The sequence below is a fragment of the Bombina bombina genome, chromosome 6 (assembly GCF_027579735.1).
Source record: "Bombina bombina isolate aBomBom1 chromosome 6, aBomBom1.pri, whole genome shotgun sequence".
In the NCBI taxonomy this organism is placed as follows: domain Eukaryota; kingdom Metazoa; phylum Chordata; class Amphibia; order Anura; family Bombinatoridae; genus Bombina; species Bombina bombina.
The window spans coordinates 930277344-930302924 of record NC_069504.1 but is presented as its reverse complement, the minus strand read 5'-3'; the positions used below and the strand labels follow the sequence as shown (position 1 = coordinate 930302924).

The window sequence follows — 25581 nt, the reverse complement described above, 5'->3', positions numbered from 1 at the left end:
GAAAAAAAATAAACAAAACTATCCAAAATAAAAATTTAAACCTAAACTAATACCCCTATAAAAATAAAAAATCCCCCCCAAAATAAAAACACCCCCTAATCTAATACTAAACTACCAATAGCCCTTAAAAGGGCCTTTTGTATGGCATTTCCCTAAGTTAAACAGCTCTTTTACCAATTACCCCTTAACAGTAAAACCTCCCACCCAACCAACCCCCCCAAAAATAAAAACACTAACACTAAAAAAACCTAAGCTACCCATTGCTCCCTAAAGGGGCATTTGTATGGGCATTGACCTTAAAAGGGCATTCAGCTCTTTTACTGTCCTTAAAAGGGCAATCAGTTTTTTACAGCTCATTAAATCCCTAATCTTAAAAATAAAAAAATAAAAAATCCTAAAACTTAGCCCTAAATAGGTACTCACCGTTCTTCTTTCAGGCGGCTCCATCATCTTCTATCTTTATCCGGATCAAAGGCAGCGTGAAGCGGAGGTGCGGAGCGGTCTTCCCCGATGTGCAGATCCGGAGGGGTAGTCCTCAGCAGCGGTTCTCGATTTCTGTAGCTTTCATCCTATTGGCTGATTTCAACATTTCAGCCAATAGGAATGCAAGGTACCCCAATAAGTATAGGGTACCTTGCATTTAATCTTCAGTGTGCGGAGAACGATCGCATGAAGAGGAGCCTCCACGCAGCTTTGGACCACCGCCACTGAAGACCGCTGCTGAGGACCGCCGCTGAGGACCACCTGGGAACCAGCTCCGCACCTCCGCTCCGCGCCACCTTTGCTCCGGATGAAGATAGAAGATGATGGAGCCGCCTGGAAGAAGACCTTCTCCGCTGGACTTCAGGAATGGTGAGTACCTATTTGGGTGTTAGACTTAGGATTTTTTTTTGTTTTTTGGGGTTTTTTTATTTTTAAGATTAGGGATTTAATAGGCTTGTAAAAGAGCTGAATCCACCAAAGGTGGATTCTTTAACCACCTTGCCATTTTCGAAATCCACCTGGATGCAGCTTTGCTGCTGTGCGCGCAGCCAACATTTTTTTGGTTGCCTCACGCAGCCAACATTCCTTTGTGGATGCGTATGCAAGTTGCGACGGACGGGTTACAATTGCGATTATAGTATAGATACAAAATGTATTGTGGGACATTTTATCTTGTATTGTCTTTTACCCTTAAATAACTGTACTTATTCTAGAGCTGTGATTATATCCATCAGACATTAGAATGACTGTGTACTTATTTTTATAACCATTTGCTTTGTATATATTCTGTTCTACATGCCAGCAATAGTTCTGCTGTCAACATAGCATTCATGGTTGTACATTTTAAAGTTATCTGCTGTGATTAATGTCCCCAAATGAATGATTTTTGGATTGGTTACTAGGTTACTTCAGTGGTGTGTGTAACAATAGACAGACAGACAGACAGATGACAAACAGACAGATGTTAGACAGACAGACAGATAGATGATAGACAGACAGATGTTAGACAGACAGACAGACAGACAGATGATAGACAGATAGATGTTCTGACTAGTTATTAACCTGAATGATGTTCCAATTTGAAATTATTGTGCAAAACATTGATCAAAATGTTAGACTATTATATTCCTAACAAGAAAAATATTTTGCATGACAGCTTTTAATATTCCAAGTTTCTTTTAAGGGACATAAAAATACAAAATGAAAATGTTGTAATGCATTGGAGATTTTTTTATTTTATTTTACCTCTGCTTGTGTATAACTAAGAGATAGATCACAATCAGAAAAACATATCAAATAATTTATCAACAAAAATCGTATAGGTGTTTTTCTGTAGAAAAACAGATAATTTTTTCTAAAGGATTGTGATTGACCCCTATATGTGAAAAGGGTTGAACAGATTACGTCTGCTCTGGAGCAGCAGTGCTCTTCTGATCCTAAACTGAACACAAACCATTGAGCCAATCGCCAGAGGGATATGTGCATAGCCGGAAATTACCTGCCATATTCAGCTCTGTAGAAGAGTCCATGGCTGCTCTAGTGCTGATTTTAATTATGTGTTTTACCCCTTTTCAGGTGACAGTGCACTAATCAAATCATCTTATGTATCAAAAATGTTTTTCTGCTCCTTGAAAGGGAAACTTTGGATAACATTCACTAGAAGTTTATATTAAATTATTCTGGAGAATTTCTCTACAACCTTAAAGGGACTGTCTACTCCAGAGTTTTTATTGTTTGAAAATATAGATAATCTCTTTATTACCCATTCCCCAGTTTTGCATAACCAACACAGTTATATTGATATTCTTTTTACCTCTGTGATTTCCTTGTATCTAAGTTTGCCCACTTATTTCAGTTCTTTTGACAGACAAGAGGCTGCCTTCAAGAGCTTAGAAATTAGCATATGAGCCTACTTAGGTTTATCTTTCAACAAAGAATACCAAGAAAGCAAAGCCCTTTTTGATGATAAAAAGTAAATTGGAAATTTGTTTAAAATTGCATGCCCTATCTGAATCATGAAAGTTTAATTTTAACTAGACTGTCCCTTTAAATATTTTTGAAACTAGCCTGGAATATTTTAATGAAAGTTTGTGTAAAACTCTCCTTACCTCGCAGTCTTGCCACATTTTATTTCCCTTCACATATTTCAAGGCACTTATATTTTTGTTCGTAGAAATCTATGAGTTTTTTACAATATTGTATGGAACCATTTTGAATTTGGTAGGTTTTGTGCATGGTGCCATTTTAGAGACAATCTCCTTTTTGTAACCCATTACCCATAACCCTCAGCTTACCCAAACCTAACCCTAACACATTTTGCAGGTGGTATGGTGGCCATCTATCTGTGATACTGTTTTAGCTATATTACTGCAGACACCAAATATGAGTAGTACTTGAACAAAAAACATGGCATTCAAACGTACATATTGGTTGTCCTCTACTATGTGTTTGTATAATGTATATATTGCCAATTATATAGTTGCGACCCTGGAAAACAAGTAAAAAGGTTTTAACTTCTGAAGATTGAAACTTATTTTACAGGTTTATCTCAGATTGAACACACATATGGTTATTTAGCTAGAAAATGCATTATAAAGTAAAGGCTCCAGGTTTAAAAATTAAAATAAGAACATGGTGAAAGTGAAACTGTAACAACCTATTTTACAGGTTAACAAACTGAAGAGAGAAGTAGTGTTCATGAGACAAGAACTTCAGTACAAAGAAAATGGTTACCAAACACTAAAAGCGTAAGTGCTCTTTCTTTTTATATGCCTAGCTTTTATGTAAAAGGGTTTTCTTAATTTTATTTTACATTAAAGACTCTTACTTAAAGGGACATTAAACACTTTGAGATGGTAACATAAAATGATGATTCATACATACAGAAAAAACTCCTCTATATACTTTAATTATTTATTTTGTCCCATGTTCTTGTAATTCCATTCTAAAATTGTGAGCTTTCAGTTCCTGTTAGAAATGGAAGTGCAGAACACTGTGATATTCCACACAGTCATTGGCTGAACACTCTAGTGACCTATTTATAACTGTCCCTAATTGGCCACAGCAGAGAAGGTAACCTAAGTTACAACATGGCAGCTCCCATTGTTTTATAGACATTAAAACTTTACACTTATTTTGTCAATATTTAAACAGCTAATCAAATACATCTAGATGTTATTCTCAGACTAATCTTTTTTTGACTGCGTCATTCCATGTAGCATTTATTTAGTGTTTAATGTCCCTTTAAAATTGTATATATTTTGTATAGCTTTTTATGAGAATGTTAAAGGGACATTAAACACTAAATACATGCTAGATAGAATGATGCATTCAAAGAAAAGATTAGTCCATGACTAACATGTAGATGTATTTTTTAAAGTTTCATTAGTTGTTTAAAAAGTGACAAAATAAGTGTAAAGTTTTAGTGTCTATAAAACACTGGGAGCTGCCATGTTGTAACTTGTGTTACCTTCTCTGTTGTGGCCAATTAGGGTCAGTTATAAATGGGTCACTAGAGTGTGCAGCCAAAGGTTGTGCTGGATTTAACAGTGTTATGCACTTCCATTTCTAACAGGAACTGAAAAGCTCACAATTTCAGAATGGAATTACAGGCAAAGAGGACAAAATAAATAATGAAAGTATATTGCAAAGTTGTTTTATTATATACAATTTATCATTTTATATTACCATCTCAAAGTGTTTAATGTCCCTTTAAATGGGAAATATATAGATTTATATAACTTCAGCTAGAGTCTATCACGACTCCTCACTCAAGGATCCAGTCATGTGAAGTGTAAGGAGATGTAGATAAGTGATGTTCTTTAAGAAGTACTTAATGAAATGATTTAAAAAGATTTCCCAGTGATGGAACTGAAGATTAGTTATGGCAAAAATCAAGTTCCTTGGCGATGAGATGAGTCTGCATGGTCACTTAAAAGCTATGACTACATTTGTGATACATCAAGAAGAAAAAGTGGACATCTAATTTACTGTTCTACTGTCCTTTGTTTTTTAATGATTAATGTCTGACTTCATGTTAGCAATATGTTATGGGACTGAACACATGGTTCTAGTTACAATTTAATCTATACCTTTAGCATACTATTCAACTGCTTTTTGTGCTATTTTTATTATTATATTTATTTATTTTCATTTACATGTTTTATTGATTTTAATATTCAATTTATATATATTTATCTTCTATAGTTATGTGGTTTACGCGTTTCGTTTATTTATATGTAGTATTGTGTTGCACTTTACTTTTCCATGAAATAAAGATACTTTTAGATTTTTTTAAAAAAAGGAATGACAGAAAATATGGTCATAACATGTAGTTTGCCATCTCGGCCATGCTTTCCTGGACAATTTTCATGGAGGGCAACATGCACTGCGCACCTGAAAATCACACAAATAGTGACCCTGGACAGCACTATTCATGTTCCTCCCTGCACACCCTGCAGCATGTGTAACTCATAAGTGTCCAGGAAAACATGGCTGAGGTGGCAACCCTAAATACATGTATCTTATATAACAATTATCTTTCCATTTATTGTACTGTTACTGAATTTGTCATTAACAGGTCATTGATAATTGATGTTCAGTAATATGTTGTTTTTGGTGCCTTGAGAGCCTAATGCTTATTATTACAGCTCAGCTGAAAGAAAGATGAAGCCCTTTTTTTCCCCGGTCAGTCACTGCTATCAGTTTGATTTACAGAAATTTAAAAGTTTTGCTAATTTTAATAAATGTTTTCTGTTTGTATATCATATTTATAAGACAAGCTTTCCTAGGCCGTGAATAGATAATTTCACTATTTAATGTGACTCCATTTGTTGGGGAAAATAATAATACTTGATATTGAAGATATTTTAGTATCAATTTCATATCCTTTGAGATCAAACCGAAGAGACGGATTAGCAAGGCACTTTTGATCTTGGTATGATTGACATTTTATGCTTGAAGAGTCTATTGCACTAAAAGAGCTTCAATTTTTGACTAATATAAATTGCTGGAATAGCTTCTGTATAAATAGTGTCTGAAAATCTTCCCATATATTATTATAGAGATATTTCCCATGTGGATTTCAGAAGAATGTTCTCCTGTGTTCTTGTATCTGGATAAACCTGTTTTACCACTGTAATGAACTTTTGTCTCAGTATTGCCTTTACCTTGGCAATGTGAATACATGTTGAAATAATGCAATAGTTACACCACTACTTGATATTTTAAACCAACAAGCTTATATAACAAAGCTAGATAATGTTTGGATTATCCGATCTGTAATAAGCTAGGCAGCATTCTTTCTCACAAGAACATCTGAGACAGGTCACAAATCGATCAACAAGCTGATTGGCTGAGGGGTTGATTAATGTGTTTTAATACACTGTTCATCTCAAATTTACAACTTATGGATCTGTCTGTAACTGCTGTTCTTAAAGGGACATAATACTCATATGCTAAATCACTTGAAACTGATGCAGTATAACTGTAAAAAGCTGACAGGAAAATATCACCTGAGCATCTCTATGTAAAAAAGGAAGATATTTTACCTCACAATTTCCTCGGCTCAGCAAAGTAAGTTCTGTGTAAAAAGTTATACTCAGCTGCTGCTCAGCTGCAGGTAAAAAAAAAAAAGAAAAGAAGAAATGAACAGCAGCCAATCAGCATCAGCAGTGCTGAGGTCATGAGCTCTTTTACTGTGATCTCATGAGATTTCACTTAACTCTCATGAGATTTCATTGTTAACTTCCTTACACTGAATAGGGAAATAAGATGAGTGTGCACGAATGCTCGCTCCTTCCGCTGTCCCGGGACAGACATACTGATTTGCTGCTTAGAAGTCCTTTACAATGGGATGTGGCTACTGAAAAACTTTTGAGGTAAAATATCTCGTTTTTACATAGAGATGTTCAGGTGATATTTTCTAGTCAGCTTTTTACAGCTATGCTGCATCACTTTCAAGTGCTTAAACATTTGGGTATTATGGCCCTTTAATGATTAATGTATATAGGTCAGGCTTCTTTTGTACAGGGAAAAAGAAAGCTAACAATATTCACTTTGCAATTTGTTCATACGGTGGGAAACAATAATAAGAAAACTTAAATTCATCAAATAATGTATAAATATAAAAGAAGAAACAAAAGTAATAAATAAGTATAAATTTAGAGACATGAAACTCAAAACTTTCAGATAGAACATACAATTTTAAACAAATTCACTTCTGTTATCTAATGTGCTTCGTTCTCTTGGTATCCGTTGTAGAAAAGTATACCTAGGTAGGCTCAGGAGCTCGGAAATAGTTGATGATCAGTGGTTGCACAAATATACATTTTATCATTGGCTTACTAATGTGTTCAGCTAGATTCCAATAGTGCATTGCTGCTCCTTCAATAAAGGCTACCAAGAGAATGAAGCAAAATTGATAATATAAGTAAATTGGAAAGTTGTTTAAAATTGTATTCTCTGTCTAAATCATAAAAGAAAACATTTGGGTTTCATTTCCCTTTATGGTAAAACATGGACAATATGCACCTCAAAATTTTAAACATATTTTAAATAAATGTTACATGAAAATACATGTAGCTAGCTGTGTCTACTCCAGCAACAAATCTGGATTGGCTCTAAATAAGGCAAATGGTGGGTGGAATTTGGCTATTGAAAAACAGATGCAGAAAACTAGGTCTTACTACTTCGAAAAAATTTTCAAACTCACCCACTATATTTATTGCAAGACGACAAATCTTGTGATTACTGTTCTTTTATTAGTTGGATCTAGATGTGCATTTTAGAACTCTCCTTCACAAGGTGAATTGTAAAGGGACATGAAACCCACAAATTTTCTTTCATTTTTTAGATAGAGAATACATTTCAATTGACTTCTATGATCTAATTGGCTTCATTCTTTATGTATCCTTTGTTGAATAAATAGCAATGCACAAGGGTGAGCCAATCACACAAGGCATCTATGTGCAGCCACCAATGGGCAGCTACTGAGCCTATTTGCTTTTCAACAAAGGATATTAAGAGCAAATTTGATAATATAGGTAATAGGAAAGTTGTTTAAAATCGCATGCTCTTTCTGAGTCACGAAAGAAAAAAATTGGGTTTCATGTTCCTTTAAAACTTGTTGTATGTCTTCTATTTTTAGACCCTAATGATTTTAAATCAGTGAATTTTGTAATTATAAAATAAACCAATAACAAATCGTATCATCAGTGACTGTTACTGTAATAAAAATATGTAATTGCTCTGTAATTTCTGCAAAGTTGTGGGGTTTTTTACCGGTTATTTATTTATGATTTTTTAACTGTTTCACAATGTCAATTCTAGGATTGATTTGAAAATGTCTGGAAAACATGTGGGCTACAAACTTGATGAAGCGCAAGCCATCTTAAATGAGACGAAAGCTATTAAAAAGGAAATTAATTCCGGTGAAAGAGAGAAGAAAGATCTAATGCAGGTAATATTAGTATTCAAATAATGATGCTACAGCTGTATCATATCATAAGTAGGTGATGCCAGACACTGAGCTGGCATAATACAATAGTATTTGAGGTGATCTACTTGGGCACCAGTGAAACAAGGGTATTCATTAATGCGGGCCTACTTACCCTTTAAGGACTGGGGGAAGTATTGAAATCAAAGACTTGAATTTTTATTTGGCCATTAACATGCTTTATTATTGTATAGCCTCCTTGACTGGTTCAAGGAATTTTGGGGCGTCACACAATTAACTACTATTGCCCCAGTTTTAAAGGGATATAAAACCTAAAAATGTTGTCTTGTCAGACAAAGCATACAATTTTAAAAACATTTCCAATTTACTTCTATTATAAATTTTGCTTCATTCCCATAATATTCTTTGTTTAAAGTGATTGTAAACTTTAACAAATTAAAGGCCAAATATAATACTCTTAAAGACAGGGGCACTTTAATTCATTAAAGTTTACGATGATGCTTATTTTTTAAAATACTTACCTATGCGTTATGGTAAACATAACTCCGATCCTCCGCCCGCATCTGCTGCTTTCTTTAGCAGATCGATGACGAATCTGGCTTCCTCCAATTGTTGTGTGCCCCCTTTGGCGTCCTGCTCGTGGGGCAACACGATTGGAGGAAGCCAGATTTGTCATCTATATGCTAATGAAAGCAGCAGATGCGGCCGGAGGATCAGCGTTATGCTTACCATAACGCAAAGGTAAGTATTTTAAAAAAATAAACATAATTGTAAACTTTAATGAATTAATGTACCCCTTTTTAAGAGTATTATTTGATACTAGGCTTTGATTCATTAAAGTTTACAATCACTTTAAGAAATATCTAGGTAGGCATCTGGAACACTACATGGCAGAAAACAGTGCTGCCCTCTAGTGCTCTAACAAATGGATAACATTCTTGCAAAACTGCTGGCATATAGTGCTCCAGAAATGGGTGGCTCCTAAGCTTAAGTCCATGCTTTTCAACAAACTATGCCAAAAGAACAAAGACAATTTGATACTAGATATAAATTTGAAAGTTATTTAAAATTGCATGCTCTTTCTGAATCATGAAAGAAAAAAAATGGGTTTCATATCCATTTAAGGTTAACCTTCAAACTTATTTAGGTTTCAGCTCTAAGGGGCCAATTTAACAAGGGCCAAATGGCCCCTAATCGCCCTGTTTACGTGCGAGCCTTCAGGCTTGCCGGAAACAGCAGTTAAGAAGCAGCGGTCTTAAGAGTGCTGCTCCTTAACTCGTCCGCTGCCACTGAGGCTACGGACATCAATCAGCCCGATCGTATACGATCAGGTTGATTGACACCCCCTGCTAGAGGCCGATTGGCTGCAAATTTGCAGGGGGCGGCATTGAACAAGCAGTTCACCAGAACTGCTTGTGCAATGTTAAATGCAGACAGCTTATTCTGTCGGCATTCAGCGATGTCTGGCGGACATGATACGCTAAAGTGTATCATGTCTGCCAGACATTGATAAATCGGCCCCTAACAATCAGATTTTTTTAAAACTCTCTTGAAATTCAATTTAATACTTATTAATAGAACAGAAGGTTCACCATTTTAAATATTGTTTATAACTTTTATTTAAAAAAAAAAAAAACAAGACCTGACTATTGCCTTTTTAGTTTAGCTATTGGGTTTCTGTTCAATTCTCATGACTCATTGGGGTCGATTTATGAAGCAGCGGATGCGGCTTCCGACCCACTCCGCTTCAGTTCCGCCTGAAGCAGAAGTTAAGAATACGATTGGGTTGATTGACACCCCCTGCTAGCGTCTGATTGGCCGAGAATCTGCAGGGGGTGGTATTGCACCAGCAGTTCACAAGAACTGCTGGTGCAATGATAATCGATGTGCATCAGACATGATACGCTACATCGTATCATGTCTGTCCGCACAATAATAAATTTACCCCATTGTCTTAATTTGACAGTTTAGTTAAATTTGTTGGTTTTCTGCTCGATTATCCCAGTGTGAAATACTACTTTGACCATGCTGTCTTTAGATAGCAGATAAGGGAGGTTAATTGGCACCAAGATGACCACAAGAAACTATGGAACTATGAAACTATAAAATAATAAAATTGATTTATAAACATGCGGAATACCTGTTATTCAAACTTAACTCTTATTAAATGGCTGCAATTAGAAGATATTTATTTGTGTAGATAAAAATAACAGTACATATTTAGTTATAAATAAACATAACCATACATACTAGTGGTTTTGTTTTTAAATTCCATAGTCAGCAGGTTTTCTCTACTGAGTATAAATACTTTACAAAATATATCACCAACAACTATTGTCAATTTTACAAACTGTAAATGCAAGTCAAAGGGACATTAAAAACTAAATACATTTTATAAGTGTAGTATTGAGGTTATTCCCTGCCTTCTAGACATGGGTGCCGCCATATTGAAATCTAGCTTTCACTGCATTTCAGTTCTGATTTGTTTGCACATGTAGCAATTTTCCTTCAAATTCCTGTAGAGGTTCCATAATGGCCGCACCCATGATTAGAGGTATGTGCATGAGATGGATTTAGGGCTAGATTATAAGTGGAGCACTAAATTATTGCATGCCCATAAATGGGCAAATTTGCCGTTTGCGGGTGTGCAATAATTAACCAGCCATTACAAGTGGCTGGTTATTGCTACCGCAAACACACGGTAGCAATTAGCGCTCTGAAAATTAACCAGAGATAAGATCTCTGGTTAATTTTCTAAAATAGAGGGCATTGTAGTTTTTTATTAAAAAACAACTGCACTAGGCAGTTTTTGGGGTCTAAAGTTGGTGGGAGTGGGGTGTTAGAAAACAAATGGCACCGAAAAGTGCCTTTACATTGCGGTCTATGGGAACTGTGTGTTCCCATAGACTGCACTGTAAATATATATGTATATGCTTATATACATATATATTTTAAAATGCTGCTCATCGCTGCTCTACTTACCCCCTTCGCTGCACGTGGTTCTGATGCTGTCACTGATGGCATTTCGAACGAGGCTCCCATAGGAGCCTATGGAAGTGCATTCTCGTGAGCGCAATGCTTCCTAGCAATGCAATCACAAGCTCGCGTTCGCATTGCGAATTACTTGTGTGCTACATTTAGCCACCAATCAGCAAGCGCTAACCAGGTGCTGAACCAATAATGGGCTGGCTCCTATGCTTACATTCCTGCTTTTTCAAATAAAGATAGCAAGAGAACAAAGAAAAAAGTATAATAGGAGTAAATTAGAAAGTTGCTTAAAATTGTATGCTCTATCTGAATCATGAAAGAAAAAAATTGGGTTTTGTATCCCTTTAAGCTTTTTTGCACGTGGAATGTAATTAATTAATCCATGTCACTTACAGATACTGTCGGGGTGTGGTTCAGAGACAATATTTTCCTGTAAGACAGACTATGTGACTAACAGAAACTGTGTGGCTACAGAGATATAACTGCCTTATGCACCGTGTGTACCTAAAATACTTTAGCTGGATATGTTAAAAACACATACAGAAAGAGAAGCGCTGCCTAAGGGGGAAACCAGACGTGGGCTCCTTGCCCAATCTACTTAGAGAAGGCCGAAACAATTGTCTGGAGTTGCCATTTTCCTTGTTCAGAGAATAATTAGGCAGAATCAGTTTGATACTTCAGGGAAGTTCTCTGTGAAGAGCACAATTGTGCTAAAATAAGCTACTCCCAGGTGGTACTGTAACCGGCTATAGAACAAGCCACTGAGCTGTTTGTTCCTGGCAGACTGCTTCTCTTACTGTGTGTATTATCTGGATGTCTGTGTACCCATAAGAGAAATAACATTTCTTACATATTGTTTACAGATAATTCAGGATATTTTACTGACTGTGTGGCCAGACAAAGAAAGTAAGCCTGACAGGTGCTCTGCTTAAAGGGATATGAAACCCAAATTTTGTCTTTCATAATTTAGATAGAGCATGCAATTTTTAGCAACTTTCCAATTTACTCCTATTCATTTTTCTTCATTCTCTTGGTATCTTTATTTGAAAAACAGAAATGTAAGCTTAGGAGCCAGCCCATTTTTGGTTCAGCACCCTGGGTAGCGCTTGCTGATTGGTGGCTACAAGTGCTACTCAGGTGCACAACCAAAAATGGCCAGCTCCTAAGCTTACATTCCTGCTTTTCAAATAAAGATACCAAGAGAAGAAAGAAAAAATATAATAGGAGTAAATTAGAAAGGTACTTAATACTGCATGCTCTATCTGAATCTTGAAAGAAAAAAATTGGGTTACATATACCTTTAAATGTTAAATTTCGATAGTGAATATAATATAAAATATATAAAAACTTTCCTCGTTGAAAGGCATCCACTAAAGGTTACATTTAATTTAATTAAATTCTAAGGTTTCATTGATACATAGATAACAATGATTGAACAAATTATTTCTGCATGTAAGAGAACTGTGTTACATGTTTATTTTTTTAAATCTGAATTTGATTCTTACAGTTTTACACTCTTTCAATATAGGGCAATATACAGTACATAAATGTACCATTTTAATTTGATTATTGTACTTAAAGACTGCACATTCAAATGTCATCTTGAATGAACTATTGAGACACAGATAAGTCATTCCTAATTGTCAGTTATCGCCTGTATAGACATAAAGTGCATCCACCATCATTTTCTCACCTTTGGTGGAGTACATCCATTTTTTTATACAAATAATCAACAGATTGTGATATTAATTTGTAGCATACACATATTGTAAAAAAAAAAAAAAAAAACTATTCGAAATTTGCAGTTGTTACTGATACACACTTTGTATGTCTAATAATGAATTAAAGGGACACTGTACCCAAACATTTTCTTTCGTGGTTCAGATTGAGCATGAAATTTTAAGCAACTTTCTAATTTACTCCTATTATCAAATTTTCTTCATTCTCTTGGTATCTTTATTTGAAATGCAAGAATGTAAGTTTAGATGCCAGCCCATTTTTGGTGAACAACCTGGGTTGTCCTTGCTGATTGGTGGATAAATTCATGCACCAATAAAAAATTGCTGTCCAGAGTACTGAAACCAAAAAAAAAAGCTTAAATGCTTTCTTTTTCAAATAATGATAGCAAGAGAACGAAGAAAATTTGATAATAAGAGTAAATTAAAAAGTTGCTTAAAATTGCATGCTCAATCTGAATCACGAAAGAAAATTTTTGGGTACAGTGTCCCTTTAATATGTTTAAATAATGCCCCAAGCAACCAATGCAGAGAAGTGCCCTCTGTATCCAGAAATGGGTACTACAAGACAAATTCATTAAACAGAATCACATCCATAACTGACATCTCTATACATGTGTGTGTGCAATGTATTCTAAAGTGTTACCATAGTAACTAATAAAAAATAATGAACATGTAAATAGAGATTAAGCTTGCACTGGAATACAAAATACAAGAAGTGCAACAATATAAATATCCAAGCAATACCTATAAATAAAAAAGCATATATTTTTCTGTTATTGAATAGGCAACAAGACCCATAACAAAGCCGTTATTAACTTTATATTAGAATTTAATTTTTCATTCAGATTCTACATAAAACATAAATTTGATTACAATTAATTAGAAAAATGTATCTAATAATTAATAACAGAAAAACTAAATTTTAAATTTTAAAGCATAGGCAGATTTTTATAGATAAATCATTTGTTAAGGATTATGATCAAACAAATAAACTGTAAGGTAGACAAAAAGGAGACAGACGCACCCGCGACTCACAGTATCAATTTATTACAACTTAAATAAACACACACATCATTGCATTTACTAGAAGTAATTTAAAATAGAGCCCTCTTAAAATCCTTTCGGAAAGTTATGTATATATATGTACTTCAAGGTTGCCGGTTCCTACGATTGAGTGTCTATGTTGGTAATCAGATGGGGCATTTCACTGTTGGTATCCTGAGCTCAGACTTGCCTTTCTCAACTCACTCTCACTTGGACCTCTTTAGCCTTGAAGCATTACTTTCCTGAACGCGTTTCGTCTGCACCCGGGCAGACTTTCTGAACAGGTTATTTTGGATACCGTGAGTCGCGGGTGCGCCTGTCCCCTTTTTGTCTACCTTACAGCATCTGTTTCCAGAGGACTGACAGGCTATCGCAGTCCATGAGAAAGGCGGCACCAAATTCCAACGCTGCATTAAGGAGAGCATTGCATATAGGAGAGTGCATAACCACACAGAGAACTGACACTATCTAAAGTTTTAGTATGTTGTAGGCTGATATAGTCTTTTAAGACTGTCATCGGCATATAGTGTTGTGCTAATAACGCATATACTTCTACTGCAATTTTTGTATTTTTGACATAAGTGTTTTTATATATTTCAGTTGCTATTCCACTCAGTGAATTTCAAAGTGTGGTATTGTGAGACCGATCCCATATATTATTCTAAAAGAGTTCAGCTTAACTATTACTAATAGATCAATTACATTCACTCCATCCAGTGGAGTGCTGCTATTTTTTGTTAAAAGGATTTTGTTAAAAAGAACAAATAAACTGCTACATTTTTTATCAACCAACCCATTAAAGACTAATACAGGTGGCCCTCAGTTTAAGCCGGTTTAATTTGCGCCGTTTCAGAATAACAACCTTTTTTTTGAGTCATGTGATTGCTATTGAAAAGCATTGGAAAGCAGTGTACTAATTAAAATAGCCAGTAGGTGGAGCTGTCCCTTTGTGTTGCAACAAAGTTATGCAAGCTTAGCAGACTGACATTCATCTGTGTACACAGAGCAGAGCAGACCTATCGAGCAACAAGATCTAGCAGCCACTTCCCTTTTATCTTCCTGTCCAGCTGCTTGAGGTGAGGGTGCCTAACTGCCTATTAATCACTGCAGATTGAAATGCATAGAATAGGTGCAGACCCAATATTATCTAACATGCTAACAATGCAGAGAACTGTTTGCAGAAAAATGCAAGTAAAAAAAACGTTTTTGTTCATTAAACTTAGTTTGATGATGATACAATCTGTTGTGTAATTATTTTATTAGGTGCTGTTTAGCAAATGTTTTTGTTAATTAAACTTAGTTTGGTGATGATACACTCTATATTATTAGGTTTATAATGCTGTTTAGCATTTAAAGTCTTCATTTCAAAGCTTTAAAAAAATGTATTAGATGTTACTTATGACAATTTTGAGAGGGGCCTGGAACCTAACTCCCTCACTTCCCATTGACTTACACTACAAAACTGAGTTTCAATTTACAACGGTTTCGATTTAAAACCATTCCTTCTGGAACCTAACCCTGGCGTAAACTGAGGGCTACCTGTATAGCTATCTGCTTATATTAAAATGATTAAGAAAGTTATACTTGTTATTACCATCCAGGCATTTCCAACCTATAGCCAGGTGCAAAATGTGTCTCTACAATGCATATCTAGATCAGGCCCTTCTTTGAATACAGAAATGTCTTTGCATAAGGTATAAATATAGTGTATGTATGTGTATATATATATATATATATATATATATATATATATATATATATATATATTATATATTATATATAATATGTATGTATGTATCTATATATATATATATATCTACAAAACACGGAGGGGGACTGCACTCCTAGACCGGACTGGGTACACATCCCATGACCCTGTAACATGCTCAGACCTGGGTGCTCAGTGGCACTCACAAGATGCTGTGCTGTCACCAGAGTCAGAGGCAGTTAACCCCAGACAGGTCTGGGTGCAAGAACCATAAGGGAAATTACAAAACAAATTAATACAACACAAAGAGAAAACCCTACACTCACTAGCAAGCTCACAGCTAAGATTTAAAAGCAGAAAGGTTAGTTACCGCATCTGGCCAAATGGGACAAGCCCAGGTACCACGTCAAGGTCCTTTCCAATACCTGGGACCCTAAAACAGCCACACAATGCAAGCTCTCAAATCCAAACAAACTGGGAACAAGGAAAGGGTGCACAGGCTTAAGTAATCTTAGCTGTGAGCTTGCTAGTGAGTGCAGGGTTTTCTCTGTGTGTTGTGTGTGTGTGTGTATATATATATATATATATATATATATATATTTATTTATTTTTGTTGCGGCTCAAATTATTTCTAAAATTTGCAAATCAGCCCTCCAAATAATAAGTAAAAAAACAACAAATCATATATTCATTTGTGGCCCTCATTTACGAAGGTTAGACAACCTTGTTATAGGGCAATTTGTTTTTACCTTCATATTGTGTTATTTGTGGAACAGAGTACAACAAACAATGGTAGCCTGTTTCTTTATCATAAAGTGTTAAAGGGACACTGAACCCAAATTCTTTTTTTCGTGATTCAGATAGAGCATGCAATTTTAAGCAGCTTTCTAATTTACTCCTATTATCAATTGTTCTTCATTCTTTTGCTATATTTATTTGAAAAAGAAGGCATCTAAGCTTCTTTTTTTTGGTTCAGACCTCTGGACAGCACTTTTTTTTATTGGTGGATGAATTTATCCACCAATCAGCAAGAACAACCCAGGTTGTTCACCAAAAATGGGCCGGCATCTAAACTTACATTCTTGCATTTCAAATAAAGATACCAAGAGAATGAAGAAAATTTGATAATAGGAGTAAATTAGAAAGTTGCTTAAAATGTCATGCTCTATCTGAATTACGAAAGAAATTTTTTTGGGTTCAGTGTCCCTTTAAGGTATAACAATTTACTAACTGTGTATTCTTTTCCTGTTTCTTAGACTCTTGCCATGTTGAAAAATGGTTTCCTTGATAAGGGTTCCCAATCAGACCTTTCGGCCAGTAACACGTCATTAGAGAGTTCAAACCTTTCTCTTCCAAGGCAATATCTCAATGTTAGCTCTCAGACTGATATTGCAGGCAATGTGAGTATACAGTCATAAAAATTGTATTTGTATAACAGTGTTAAAAAGGGAAACATTTTCTTGCTCCTGACTGATGTTTGCTTACTTATTATTTTATTATACTGTATTGTGTACAAGAGCTTAATGCAGAGCAGAGCTTACTTACCACAATTTATAGAAAGATATAGAGAACGCACATTTTTTTTTAAAGGGACATAGAAGATCAATTTAAGTTTTCATGATTTCAACAAAGTGTACAGTTTAAAACAATTTGCAGTTTACTTGTATTATCATATGTATCTCTTTCTCTTGGTTTGCCTAGTTTCTTGCCATGAGAGCATACTGAGGTAGTCCTAGGAGCGTGCATGTGCTCTGACCCTATATGGCAGCAGTATTGGCAACATTCATTACAATCCTTAAAGGGACATAAAACCACATTTTTTCTTTCATGATTTAGATAAAGCACACAATTTTAAACAACTTTCCAATTTACTTCTATTATCAAATTTCCTTAGTTTTCTTGTTATCCTTTGTTGAAAAGCAAGGATGTAAGCTCAGAAGTGTGCATGTGTATATAGCAGCAGTTTTGCAACAATGTAATACATTAGCGGCAGCACTATTTCCTGTCATGTAGTGATTCAGGCACGTGCTCGCTACCTATCTCTTTAACAAAGAATATCATGAGAAGGAAGCAAATTTGATAATAGAAGTAAATTGGAAAAAAAATAAAATTGTATTCTCTATCTGAATAATGAAATAGATCATTTGGGTTTAATGTCCCTTTAAGAAAAACGTATCTAATGGTTTTTAACAGAAAATAACCATTGAAGTCTATAGGATTTTTTGTAGATAAATCATTTGATGTGTTTTTCTAAAAAATTGTGATCAACCCCTAACAGTGTTAAAGTGTTCAGTACACATGCACTCTCATGACCCTACCTCAGTATGCACTTATGGAAGAGAGCAAATGAAGAGAAATAGGAAAATGTAATATTGCAAGTAAATTGGGATTTTTTTGTATACTCTTGGATTGATTACAGTTTATTATTTGATAATTATCTGCTTGTTAATGGATGCAGATGAACCCTTTTTGACACAATTACAGTCAGCCATTTTCCTTGATTTCTGGCAGCACATTATTGGTTTGGTAAAATATGGGCGTATACTTAACATATGCCAGTCCTGTTTGGCTGATCACAATACAAATTCTCAATACTTAATAACATATTTATAACAAATGCTTTTACTAATTGAATTCAACAGCTAAAATGGCTTGATAAAGCCCCAGACAACACTTTACACATTTTACTGAGCGCCCCAAACAGTTTTAAAATGGAACATAGGTTTTCTGCATCTGTAAAACGCACTGACATTACCCCGACCATATTGTGTGACATAAGGAAACAACATCACCAAACAGATAGAAATGCTTAGTCAATTAGAGTTTAAAAAAAGCACTTTTACAATAATTAAAATTAGCCAGGTGCATAACCCATCAAACACACATGCCCACTATACAGATGATGCCTTAAAGAGTCTGACACACATCTCTCTATGGTTTTGGAGCAAAACAGATGAATTGTGCACGTCACCTATAAGTAGGGTGACCATATTGCTGCTTTAAAAAGGGACCCATATGAAAAATACATATGTCAGGGTTCTTATACAAAACATTTCTTTAAACAGCCCTGACATATGTGTTTTTTATATGTGTCCCTTTTTAAAACGGCAATATGGTCACCCTACCTATAAGCAGCACCACACACTATAAAAAGTGATCAATAAACGTACAGAGCCTTCAATCTTTCAAGTATTTGGTAAACTCATGAAGTCATAATTTGGTTTCTCATTAATCGTGCGCATTTGATTTTTGGATTAGGAAATTGGGAGATTAACAAAACATAAAAAGAGTTCGTTATTTTTGGGATGTGCCAATTGCAAGCTTGTAGGGTATTAGAGGCAGAAGCATTCTTGGATTGTGATCACTAGAACACTGTCTCCGAAATTGTTATCTGCCAGAAACAAGGATAAGATTGTGCTCAACCTGTCTGAATCATGAAAGATGAATTCTGACCTCTATTTCCCTTTAATAACTCTGTTGCTGAGCAAACTGCTGCTTTGTTACCTTTTCATACACGAAGACTGATACATCAGTGTAGCAGGAAGAAAAACAGGAGCGTGTTCTGTTATGTGTCCCTACCGCATTCCGTTTTCCTACCTACAGCCACGCCTACAATAAACTTGCAAATACCCTTTGCACGCATGCGCTCACTGCCGCAGTCGGCAAACATTATAGAACACCGTCCACAAGTTTGGCACTAGCTGGGGACATCAGGCTTCCTACAACTATGTTATTTTATTCAAAATTATTATACTGATTTCTTTGATTAAAGGAGTGAACGTATTTGAATAAAGCAGACATAATATAAATAGTTACAAAATGGGCACGTATTAGTGTTTCAACATGAAAGGGATGTTTGTAACTACTTATATTATGTCTTCTTTATTGAAATATGTTCACTCCTTTAATCAAAGAAATCAGTAGAATATAATTGAATATGCAGAATAAAATAATATAGTTGTAGGAACCCTGATGTCCCCAGCTAGTGCCAAGCTTGTGGACGCTGTTCTGTAATGTTTGCCGACTGCAGCAGTAAGCGCATGCGTGCATAAGTGTATTTGCAAGTTTACATAGTTGCAGGAAGCCTGATGTCCCCAGCTAGAGCCACAATTTTGGACGGTGTACTATAATGTTTGCCGACTGCGGCTGTGAGCGTATGCGTGCAAAGGGTATTTGCAAATTTATTATAGGTGTGGCCGTAGGTAGGAAAACGTAACGTGGTAGGGAAACATAAGAGAACAAGGGCAGGAGCAGTTCTACCTTTTATAATTGTGTAACATTTACAAATGTGTCTGAAAAGCTACATATTGAGGACTTGTGGGTTTCACCAGTTCACTGTATAAGAATAACAATTGGAAAACAAATTGTATATCTAGAGCCCAAAGGTACATGTTAAAAGGACAGGAAACCCCACATTTTTATTTATTGATTCATATAGAACATACAATTTTAATCAACTTTCCAATTTATTTAAATTATCAAATTTGCTTCATTCTCTTGTTAGTCTTTGCTGAAGGAACAGCATTGCACTACTGACAGCTAGCTGAACACTAGTGGCGTCACTAGAAGGGTGTGGGGGGTGTGGGTATCACCCGGGTGACACCCTCCAGGGGATGACACCACCAGGAATTTTTTTTTTTTTTAATTTTATTGAAATTCAAAGAAATACAATGTAGAGATGCATAGATTTTTTTATTAGAGGGGCCAGCATTTGTAAACATTAGTGGTACTAGGGAAGTTGTAGACACTTAATTTTTTTGCCCCTTGAGCCAGCGCTGCAATTTTCACAAATAGTTTTCCCTGCTGCTTTTGCTTGTTTGTACTTTGATCCTCCCCTGCATAATTTCACTATGAATGTTGTGGGTGTGCCATGGGGCTTGCAAAGTTGTGCTGCTAGCCTAAACCTGCCTGCCTATCTGTGCTCACTGCTCAGTGACATGTGGAGCAGTGGAGTCACTCACTGCTGTGCTGTCTCTCTAAACGGGAACTGGGAAATCGTGAGGGGGATGCCTGGCACCTGACCGCATTAATGTCTGCCACTGTCTCTAAAGTGAAGGAGCCATGTATGATGCCCACCAGACCGGTAGGGTTACGGTACACTAAGTGCACACTGAAGAGGTAGGAGGGGATGGTGGGCGGGGGTCTGGGGGTGGGCAGAGTGCAGAGGTGATTGGCCATAAAAAGTGGTAGGCACGCGGCCCGGGGCTGTGCACTGACAGACTTGGAACAGTGTCAGAGAGCAGAATTTTCATAGTTTGCGCGCCTAAACCTTTGCTTTAGTGATTTATTTTAGAGGGCTCTGTTTATCTTTCATTTGATGCTCTGCTGAGCCAGAGAGCAGCTCCAGGCATGAGCTTTATAATTAATGCAGTGCAGTTTACATATTTTGTGTGAGTTTTTGTGTGTGTGTGTCTCAGTGTTTTTGAGTGTGTGTCTCAGTGTTTTTGTGTATGTGTGTGTCTAGGTGCACCCCCGCACCCCCCCTAGTGACGCCACTGTATATAGTGCTGCAGACACGTGCACACTCTTGAGCTTACATTTCTGCTTTTCAAATAAGGATAACAAGAAAATGAAGAAAATATAATAATAGAAGTAAATTAGAAAGTTGTTTAAAATGTGATATTCTATCTAAATCATGAAAGAAAAAAATGGGGTTTTATGTCCCTTTAAATTCTCCAGTGCAGATTGTGTTTATTTTGTTCCTGGAAATCCACAAATACCTATTGTTTGGGAAAGTTACATTTTAAAGTTTGTTCTTTAAAAAGTGTATGTCACATATGAAACGATTTTGTTAGTACAGCTGTCAAATCAAAACCGCTTTGCTTTTATTTTGAAGCAGATTGTAATATGTTTTAACCGACCAGCATATTTATATATCAAGATGCTGCAATCTATACACTTTCAAAGCTGTATAAGCACATTAAAGGGACAGTTTATTGTAAAATATTCTCCCCTTTAATGGCTCCCCGATAATCTATTTTACATGCAGGAGTGTATTAAATGGATTACAGATAGCTCAATTACCTTTATTTTGTCATTTGTAATAGCTGTTTTTGCCTGCTAAAACCACCACCTTTACACTGCAGTAATGCAATAAGATACAACAGAAGAAATAACATCCCCAGGGAGATTAGTTACTAAAATGTTCATTTTTAATTGTTAGCTTATACAGAGATAAGGAAGCATGTTTATATAATGTGATAAGATAATGAGAGCTATTGTTATTAAAAGTTCAGCCCATTTTGATGGGTTGTGGTTTTAAAAAGCAAAAAAAACAACTATTTCATACACAAAAATAAGCCTAATGGAGCAATATCCCATATATATTATATAATGTAACTGGAATAACAAGTAATTGGACACACATTAAGGAAAAAAAAATATTTCTCAATAGACTGTCCCTTTAAGAAGACATGGTCAAAAGTATACTTTAATTATTCAGAGAGTGGATACAATTATAAAAAAAAAAACCTCTTCTACTGTACTTATATTGTTATAGCTATGTATTTTTCTTGGTATCCTATGTTGAATATGAGCATAATGAGTAGGCTTAGGAGTGTGCACGTCTTGAGCACTGGATATATAACATTGTTACAAGTATTATTGCAAACATTTTTTGTATATATATATATATATATATATATATATATATATATATATATATAAAACAAGAGAATGCACTCTCAGGACTTCTTCAAAAAACCAATTTAGTTGTTTTTTTGAAGAAGTCCTGAGAGTGCATTCTCTTGTTTCTTATTTGATGCTGTATCATTGCACCCAGGCGAGCTGTCTATCGGTGGGCTGAACTGGAAATTGTTTACTATATATATATATATATATATATATATATATATATATAGTCATGATCGATTGAAATAAATGTTCCTTTAAAGGGACATAAAACTAAAAATTTGTATTTCAATATTCAGAATTTTCACTTTTACTTCTGTTATCTAATTTGGTTCATTCTCTTGGTATCTTTGTTGAAAAGCATGCCTAGGTAGGCTTAGGAGCAGCTATGCACTGCTGGAAGCTAGCTGCTGATTGGTGGTTGCACATATATGCCTCTTGTCATTGGCTCACCCGATGTATTCAGCAAGCTCTCAGTAGTGCTCCTTCAACAAAGCATACCAAGAGAATTAAGCTAATTTGATAATAGAATTGAATGTGAAAATCATTTAAAATTGTATGCTCTTCCCGAATCATGAAAGAGAAATTTGGAGTTTTGTGTTCCTTTAACATATCCAAAATTTTCATTCAGAGCAAACAAACACAACTGTACCCCTTTTTAGAACAAAGATAATGATTTGAGACACAGAAAAGTACATTTTTGATAAATAAGTTTCTCTTAAATGACAAGTACAAACTTCTTAAAGTGATGGTGAACTCTCCCCTTTTTAAAAACATATCCGGAATGTTACTGATATTTTAAATGGAGTCTAATTCATCAGTTGTAATGAAGTTGTGTTATAACTTACTTTTTAATATAAATATAAAATTAAAATACTCTGTGCTCTACCGCCAACTTCAAAAGTCAATTTTTCTGTGAGCTAACGGTTTGAATTGTTCTCCAATCGGAACTCGAGCTACAACAAAATTGCCATATGGGGAGAGTGCGGATTGGAGGACAATTCAAACCTTTAGCTCACAGAAAAATTGACTTTTGGATTTTTTTATCTGTAAAGTAAGTTATAGCGCAATTTCATTACAACTGATGAATTAAACGCCATCTAAAATATCACTAACATTCCGGATCTGATTTTATAAAGGGGAGAATTTACCATCAGAGTATGTATTTTGTAGATAAGAACCAAGATATCTCAACCTTAGAGTGAAAAAGTGGTTAATGGATTGTGCTACACAAACAGATATTTCATATATGATTGCATCTGATAAATGGAACAGAATGAACACAGAACATTTGTATGTTATTGTTTTCTCAGCTCTCTATGATTAGTAATAACCAGTTCGCTGAGAAGGTCAGATTACGACTTCAATATGAAGAAGCAAAGAGAAGGTAATTACTGTTTTTACAGCTGCTCATGTTTTTAGTTGGTAGTAGAAACACATATAATTTGTAGTATACAGATCTGCAGTTGGCTTTTGAAAAAAAAATATTATTTTGTGTTGCTAATTAAAGGTATGGTGTAGTCATTTTTTTTATTTGTTTTATCTAAAAAATGTATTTCCGTCTTTCATTTATTAGAAAATAAATAAATAAATCATTTTCTAATCCTGTCCTAATACATTTATGTTTTCCTGACATACTTTTAGAGTTAATTGTCTCTCCACCAGAAAAGCATAGGCAGTTATCTTTATCAGCCTGTAAGGAATAAAAGAAAGTGCAAAACCAATACTGCAGTATTAATTCAAATAAAATGTAAACAGTTATTACTTATTATTATAGTTATTGGACTAAAGGGAGCTGGCTTCTGATAGGTGGGTGCATATATACGCCTCTTATTATTAACTCACATTGCATTGCAACTCCTTTAGCAAAGGAGAAGGAAGGAAACAAATGTTATAATAGAAATAAATTTGAAATTTCTTTAGAATTATGTGATCTTTCTGAATCATGAAGGAAAAAAATGGGTTTCATGACCATTTAACTTTTTTCATGCAAAAAATATTTTCAAAATGATGTGTGTGTGTGTATATATATACATACACACACAGTATATTGGTGTGGCGAAATATCTGTGGAAAATTTGCATTAAAGGGATAGTCTAGTCAAAAATAAACGTCCATGATTCAGACAGAGCATGCAATTTTAAGCAACTTTCTAATTTACTCCTATTATCATTTTTTCTTTGTTCTCTTGGTATCTTTATTTAAAAACGCTGGAAAGCAAGTCTAGGAGCCATCCCATTTTTGGTTCAGCACCTGGATAGCGCTTGCTGATTGGATGGCTACATTTAGACACTAATCAGCAAGCGCTATCCAGATGCTGAACCAAAAATGGGCTGGCTTCTAAGCTTACATTCCAGCTTTTTAAAATAAAGATATCAAGAGAACGAAGAAAAATTGATAATAGGAGTAAATTCGAAAATTGCTTAAAATTGCATCCTCTATCTGAACAATAAAAGTTTAATTTTGACTATACTATCCCTTTAACAGTAACATTTTAAGGAGTAAAAGAAAAAAGGAGATATATTTTAGTGAATATTTTATAATACTTTTTAACCCTTTTAGTCAAAACAATGATTTTAAAAGCATTATCATTTATGGATAACTGTAATAAAACATAGAAGTTAAGCATGAAGTTTTCTAATGTTTTGCCAACAGTGGTCTGTTTTCACCCCTTGTGAAAAGACGCTGAGAAGAATGACTCACTGGCTGGCAAGATACAAGTACAAGTCTCATTTCTTTCTTTGTTATGTAAATCAGAACTTATGCATGAATGGCAGACTTAAAATTCTGTCTGAAATCACTTGAAGGCTGACAAGTTTAGTTATGCTGTCGTAGCTTACAGCACTTTTTTTTTCTTAAAAAGTCTTTAAGGATAGAGATGTGACTAAATTTTTTTTAAATAATTGCTAATTGTTACAATTGCTTTTCTCTAAATTGATTTTACTACTAAAATAAGTTTCACATATTTTAAAATATGTTGGCCCCGATTCCTGTCTGTTAGAAATTTAGTGTGAAATTACTGGTAAAATTTTGGTCTGATGCAGCACTTTTTTTAATGAGTTTTTAAAGATACTTTTGTGACTAAGATTTGGCACAATTACTACATTTTATGATTGGTTTCATGTAAATTGATTTTATTGCTAAACTTTCAGATATTGAAAAATATTTGACCCCAATTGCAGTCTATTAGAAATTATGTGTAAAATCCTCACATGATAAAAGAAAGGTTTTAAAATGCAAAGTTTTTCCAATTAATTTGAAAGTGTCCCAGTAATTCATTTATCACCTTGTAAAATGATTTTTTTATGGCACAAAAACAACCCCTAGATCTTACACTGGGACAATTTGAAATCTGTATTCAAACAATATCCAGCAGATTTTCACAGGATTTTTGGATATTATTTCTTAGTTACTTAAAGGGATACTAAACCCAATTTTTTTTCTTTAGTGATTCAGATAGAGCATGCAATTTTAAGCACCTTTCTATTCCTATTATCACATTTTCTTCGTTCTCTTGCTATATTTATTTAAAA

At 34.9% G+C, this 25581-nt stretch overlaps 1 protein-coding gene across 1 annotated transcript in view; it reads left to right on the top strand.

The window, feature by feature from the left end:
• The window catches only part of WWC1 (WW and C2 domain containing 1), a 425359-nt gene that overhangs the window by 232758 nt on the left and 167020 nt on the right, over positions 1-25581 (top strand). Inside the window, exons 5-8 of the mRNA XM_053718574.1 lie at positions 3151-3230; positions 7813-7942; positions 16675-16818; positions 23362-23435. Coding sequence (XP_053574549.1) covers positions 3151-3230; positions 7813-7942; positions 16675-16818; positions 23362-23435 — 428 coding nt within the window. The remainder of the gene's footprint in view (positions 1-3150; positions 3231-7812; positions 7943-16674; positions 16819-23361; positions 23436-25581) is intronic.